The sequence below is a fragment of the Otolemur garnettii genome, unplaced genomic scaffold (assembly GCF_000181295.1).
Source record: "Otolemur garnettii isolate 467f Iridium unplaced genomic scaffold, OtoGar3 scaffold00031, whole genome shotgun sequence".
Lineage (NCBI taxonomy): Eukaryota > Metazoa > Chordata > Mammalia > Primates > Galagidae > Otolemur > Otolemur garnettii.
The window spans coordinates 7,646,089-7,652,870 of record NW_003852426.1 but is presented as its reverse complement, the minus strand read 5'-3'; the positions used below and the strand labels follow the sequence as shown (position 1 = coordinate 7,652,870).

At 43.9% G+C, this 6,782-nt stretch overlaps 1 protein-coding gene across 2 annotated transcripts in view; it reads right to left on the bottom strand.

The window, feature by feature from the left end:
• Nucleotides 1-1,639: 1,639 nt before the first annotated feature.
• Nucleotides 1,640-6,782, bottom strand: part of CUNH6orf89 (chromosome unknown C6orf89 homolog) — a 41,405-nt gene continuing 36,262 nt past the window's right edge. For both annotated transcript variants that reach the window (XM_023512798.1, XM_023512797.1), the window contains exon 7: nt 1,640-3,561. In XM_023512798.1, coding sequence (XP_023368566.1) covers nt 3,523-3,561 — 39 coding nt within the window. In that variant the 3' untranslated portion in view covers nt 1,640-3,522. The remainder of the gene's footprint in view (nt 3,562-6,782) is intronic.

Sequence of the window (6,782 nt, the reverse complement as noted above, 5' to 3'; positions counted from 1 at the left end):
TCCTCCTCCCTTCCTGTCCAAAGGAGTTTTATAAACAAGCCATGCAGAGTTCCTGACTTGCTGGCCCTTATCCCTACGTAATCTCAGCCCAGGAGGGAAATCCCTAGCACTTTTCTCAGGCACCACACTGTGATGCAGCAGGAAAATAATGTGCTATGGAACCTGGGACCAGCTGCCTACCTGCCAGTAGTTACTGCTCCAAGTCTTAGTTTCTTCACTTGTGAAATAAGAATCTAATATTTCTTTAGAGGCCTGGGTGAAGATTAATCAGGCACTTGTGAGAATGGACTAGACAAATGTTATTTCTTTCTCCCAGAAAATGAGCCCAAATCCGCCCATTTCATTTACTGTTATGTATTTCACCAAACAGCGGATTTCTGTTTTCATAAACCACTATTATTTTATTTCCTCTCTTCCCTAAAAATAACTGCCAGTGAGGTGAAGATAAGCTCTGCCTCTTTGCATCAGTCAGAACAGGTGTGGTGTCCATTCAACAACTGACAGAACTCCTTAGCACATCTGAACGTAAGTGCTTCAAACTGGCACCCAAGCAGCTCGTCTCCCCAGAGAGCTGACTTCAGGGTACAAGCATCTCTGCAGTGGGAACCTAACCTAAGAAAGTGAAGCTAACCCACATGTGGAAGTCACTGTCATGGCACTTCTTAGTAGATGCTCAACAAATTTATGAATAAGTCCCTCTTTTTAGACCTGAGGCTTTATTCTTATTGCAGTGATGGAGGTGGGGAGTTGGTTAGGTAGTATTGCCATGCCCCTGCAATCCCTCCTCATCTAAATGAGCCTCTTTCCCACACCAGGTCATGCAGAGGGACTTTTGCTGCTTCCTGCTAGAGGCTGAGAGTTAAATGGATAAATGGATAAGAATAATCCTGTGTGGCTTGGCACCAGCCACATACACCTAAGGTGGTGGGTTAGAATCCAGCCTGGACCTGCCAAACAACAATAACGGCTGCAACCAAAAATAGCCAGGTGTTATGGCGGGCGCCTGTGGTCCCATTTACTTGAGAGGCTGAGGCAGGAGACTCGCTTGAGCCCAGGAGTTGGAGGTTGCTGTGAGCTGTGATGCCATGGCACTTTACCTGGGGGTACAGCTTGAGGCTCTGTCTCAAAAAAAAAAAAAAAAAAAAAAAGAATAATCCTGTGGCATTCTGCACGAAGCCTCAGATAACTAGAAAGGGACTGGCTGGCAAGCCTGAGCCATTCCTGGAGGACTGGACAGTAGTAGATTCTGCTTATTTGAATTACCTTGAAAAGAAGGTGAATGACTTCTGTGTATCTGGTAATTAAGAGCAGACCTCTTTGGAGAATTTCTCCCTTAACATAAATTTATATTCATGGATATATAAACTAGATAGATTTTAAGAAAAATGAGTATTATATGCATAAAAGTATCTACTATCTCCTACTATAACCACTTTGTTGAACAAGAGTGGTTACAGAATGGCTCAGGGGACTTTCCAAGGGATGCTTCAGAAAATGAACATGTGCAAGGGTTTTTAAGTTTTGTGCTGAAGTGGATATTTTGTAGACATTTAAGATGTAAAGGGCCAGAGTGAAATACAGAAGGAACACAAGGCAACTCACAGAAACAAAACAGAGATCTCAGTCATCAAAACAGTTGTTTTGTTCCTAAGGATGCCTCTCTTTTATTAACTAAAAGGGTCTAATTTAAGATAGCTCTGAGGGGCCTCTAAAGAACCTGTTTATGCATAATCTTTCCCCAGCGTAGGACATTGCAAAGGCTCTAAAAGCTTGCACAAAGCTGGCTTCCAGATGATCCCTCTGACTTAAAACCTCTTAAATCATAATTGCCTAGCAGCATGACTTTTATATGTACAGTAAGTTTTGTTTTTCCTGTATAAATTCACACAAGGGGCTGATTCTTTAAAGGAATCCCTCAGGTACAGTTCATTCTAGTTTCACTGAAGCACCTGGAAGAGGCTCCGTGTGTTTCCACCCCGAGTTCTGTGAACTCTGTTTGTCCTTTAGAAGCCCAGGAACAGGCCATTCATGCACTTGATGACCCCTGCTGCTGTTAGAAGACGGTGTGGGAGATGAGATGCAGGGCTCCTCCAAGATGAAGAGGACACCACAAAGGATCACAGCCACCTTTCCTCATAACTGTCCGCCTCTGATCCTGAAGTGACATAGACACCTACTGTATACATTTGATTTCTGCAATTCAGAGCCAGAGGCCATACATGAGGTTTGTTTTTTTCTTCATCTTGGTGATGACATGACCAAAGGCCTAATAGGGTCAATAAAGGAATAAAATGGAACAAGAAAAGTGCCCTTATTTATATCATTTGATTAATACATACCAAAAACACTTGGGGGGAAAAATAAGCATAGTGAATCATTCAATCAGAAGAATATAGCTTTATATTATTGCAAAACAATAAAAATACCTCACCTTGTTTCCCAGCACAAAGAGAGAAATCATTTTAAGACACAGGACCACATAGTTGCACACCCAGCTGGCAAACACTTTGGGTCTGGAGTTCCTCCCACAACCACATTACAACATCAGCTCTGACACATGTGTAAAATATCTTCTCTGCAGAAGGTCAGACCTAAAGATCAAACCAAGGGAGGTGCCTCTCCCCAGGCCAGCTACTCCAGCTCATTCCTCTCTGAAGACACTTTGTAAAGGCAACACAGCTGACACAAGGGGTGCTGCCTTAGCAGTACCGGCTCTGGCCCAGCCCCTTCTGAGAAACCATCCAGATAAGCAAGGGACAAGGTGGGGGTCGGGGGCAGAGCTCAAGAATCTGATAAAATGAAGAAAAATAATATCTTAGTAATTTCCATTTCAAATTATAATCAGACCCTACTCAGGCATCACTGAGACTCCAAGAGCCACGGGCACTGGGAAAGAAGTACACTTGAGGGCATTTCAAGGTTATTTGATCTTTTTTTACTGGTTCTAGATTCTGCTTGAGAAACTGTAATGGTTTCTTCAATCAGCCATGGCTTTCCAAAAAAGTACAGGGTGATATAGCCAGGAAGACGGGGATGAACAGGATCACATGGTAAAGGACGGCTCTGATGTCAGAACCTTCTAGTTGTCCTCTCTGCTGCCACAGAGCCAGCAGAAGGGACCATGGCAATGCCAGGGAAGGAAGGCACCAGCCCTATTTCCTGCCTGAGGAGCAGCCTGAAGGCTGTAGTGCCCAGAGGCCTGGTAGAGTTCAGTTTTTCACAGATAGGTGCTGGCAGAGCCCTAAACAAGTGCCCAGGCTAGAGTCCTTCTTGAATCAACTGCGGGAAGAAGTGGGGTAGGCCCTGGCCACTGCCTCACAGCTCACAGTTGGCTGGCACATGCATGCAAAGGGCAGGTAACTAAGTATCCAACCCCCAGAAAGCAGTTTCATTCTTTTTGTTTTATTTCCCCCCTTTCAACCTGGTTTTCAGCTCTCAAAGTTGCTCCTGAATAAAGTTCTGATTCCTATAGTTCTGAGTGAGTAGTTCCATCGCAGATGACCAAAGGCTGGGCTCCTCTGGCTATAATGTAGACCTTCCAATGGGTGGTACCGGCATAGCCTTGAAGGGAAACAGCAACAGGAAAGCATGTCAATTTCAGGGACTGCACACACCCACAGCCAAGAGCAAGGCCAGCTGCCAGAGCTGCCCTCAGGGCGCACCGGCAGAGTCAAAGGCGAATCCTGCTCTGAAGGTCTTTTAGCTCTTCCTAGCAGTGTTCTTAGTTATTACCAGTCCTCTCTGTAACCTGACATCCAATAGGAGTCACCTGGAACCAAAATACTTTGTCACCACTCCTTTCTAGGATAACTGTACCTGGTTCAGCAGGTTTACAAGGCAAGGAGCTCCAGAGGAGGCTGGTGACAGGCATCAGTTCTCGGACTGATCTGAGCTTTTTCAGCAAGATGGGATGGGTTCTGAGGGGGAGTAGGACCTACTATCTAATTTTCCTGAGGTTAGTTTCATTACAGAACATTCAGATCAGGCGTCCTCAAACTGTGGCCCGCCTAGGACATTTATCCAGCCCACTGGGTGTTTTTGCTGCCTGTCCTGCTTAGCAGCTGACTCGTCCTGGGGCCCGCAGTCTGGTCCTCCAATGGTCTGAGGGACAGTGAACTGGCCCCGTTTAAAAAGTTTGAGGACCCCTGATTCAGATTAACTTAAGCCAGTATTTCCCAAATTGGGTTTTACTAATGATAGAGTCCTACAAGATAGCCTCAGAAAACAGGTTTCCATGGCCAAGTAAGTTTGGGAAACATGAAGTTCTTCTAAGGCAGTGGTTCTCAACCTGTGGGTCATGACCCCTTTGTAACAATGAAAATACATCATAGCATTAAGAAGGTTGAGAACCTCTGTTCTAAGGCTTTTCAGAGCCTTAAGCCCACTAGACAGGGATTTCCCAAAGTCGACTGACTCAAGAGCCCTATTTGCCAAGGGCCTTTCCAAGGGATTCCAGGTCCCATCCATTGGGCCATGAATAATCTGAAGAATTTAGTTAGGGAAACACTGACTTACATCATCTGAGTGGACTATGAAGTTAAACTTAAAAACTTTAATCCCTCAATAATCTGATGCTGAACTTCACTGTGTCCATCGTTAACAATTCATTCTTGTACATTTAAAAGTTTGTTAAGAGGGATCTTATGTGTTTTTACAAAAAAATAAACAAACAAAATTCTCTTGATGAAAAATTTTCTAGAGTATGGCCCTTACCCATCTTTAAACTGAGAACACTGAAAAGAATTATCTTTACTTGGTGATTCAGGGTCACAGTGAGCAGTGACTGTCCTTTACAGGGCCTGTGGATATTACGCCTGATCCCTAAGTCATTTTTGAGAGTGCCTCCAACCAAAGATGTTCTGGTGATCTCTAACACTTCTCCTCTCCACTTCCACAGGACAATGTATTTTGTCAAAAATCAAGACACTTGCTTGTTGCAGTGCCATACTTATGGGTCCCTAAGGCCCTGGAGCTGCCATCTGTCCTATAACCACTGAATTCTTCTTCACTGTCAGCGTCTGCTTTCCTGTCTTTGTTGTTGTTTTTAATCAGGCCCAGGCGAGGTTCAAACTTGCTGCCCCTGGTGTGCAGGGGGCCTGTGTTCTAACCACTTAGCTACAGTGCCCAGCTTCCTGTCTTCATTTTTAAGCGTGGGAACTGTAGCCATTGCTTCTACTTCTGCCACTGATTCAGGTGCCCACTGGCCTTCACATCACTCCCTATCCCCGTCCTTTTTCTAAACTTGCCCTCCTCTTCTCTGCAGTCCTCCCTCTTTTCTCTGTGTTCAAGTGGCTGGCCTTTCATAGCCACATCTAACCAAGGGCTCCTTTCCTCTGGTCAGCAAACAGGCTTGTCACAGCACAGGAGGTATCCTGCTCTGGATCACAGGCTATTCTAGACTATCTGCACCTGTGTTCAATGCTCAACACTTCCTTCGTTGCTGCCAGACATCTTTTTTTTTCTTTTTCCCTAGTTCTATAATTGGCATTCTGGATTGCTTGTGGAAGCTGGAAGTCTGGAATTTTGGATAACTAAGGTGTTTCCCTAGTTGTCTGAACTGCTAGGCATTTGCAGAACATAAGACAGAAACTAGTTCATTATGATCAATCGCACACCCCAAACCCAGACATGCCACACAGATTTTTGCAACAGTCATCCTGTGAGAGGGGTACTCCACTGCAGGAAAACAGGTTCAAAACAATTTCCATATAAGAACACTCTTTTTTTTGGCAGGAGTTTCCTAAGGGTCAGGTCAGCTGTGTGTTCTTATTAGTTACTGCTTAATTTGTACATTATTATTTTTCATTTGTTAATTAAGTTACATAACTTGGATTAAAGCAAACTGCAGACTCAAACCCTTCAATGAGATGAGAAGTTTCTAGATTCAGGGGTCTTCTGAATAGGTAGAAGTAAAAGATCAATTAGGTAACCAGGATGGCCTCTGCCAGGGACTCCAGGTCTTACCTGGATTTTGTGAGGCAGGAAAAACAAATTCAATGGTGACACTATCTGACTTATCTGCTTCTGCCAAGAAAATTCTCCTGTTAAACTGATTGCTACTGACAGCAACCAGTCGATTCAAACTTGCTTCTTTAGAACAGATTTTTAGAATACATATAAAACACAGGACAAGTCACAGTTGGGAAAATACTGAGCCAGAGTTAAAAGTGAGTCATCAACGTGAAGCTGTGACTTGGGCTGTGGGACGCACCTAGAAGGTAATATTTCCTTGGGTGACCACCGCTTTCTACTGTTTATCTGCAAAACCGGCACATAAAAGGTTTCCTCTTATTATTCCTGAGTTGTTCATCTCCTGGCTTGACTGTGCTTTATGCTTTGCCTGACTGATGATGGGGCCCTAGGATGGTCTGCTTCTCTCCTCTATGGGTCTCAATTTCCTCACCTGGAAAACAGTGGACTGGTCTAATTATTGTCCAGAATCCCTTCTAACTTGAAGTTTCTATGACAAACAGACACATGTATTCTAAATGTTATATGTACAAGACATTTTGCTATGCTACATTTTCTTATTAGTTCCGTTTTTAAGCATAAACCAATGATCCTGTTAATAAAAGAATGCTATTTTTTATTCTAATTAATAAAACTTCTGTGAAAGTTGAAAAGCACTTGATTTTTTATTTTTTTTGAGACAGAGTCCCTTTATGTTGCCCTCGATAGAGTGCCGTGGCGTCCCAGCTCACAGCAACCTCCAACTCTTGGGCTTAAGTGATTCTGTTGCCTCAGCCTCCCAAGCAGCTGGGACTACAGGTGCCCACTACAAT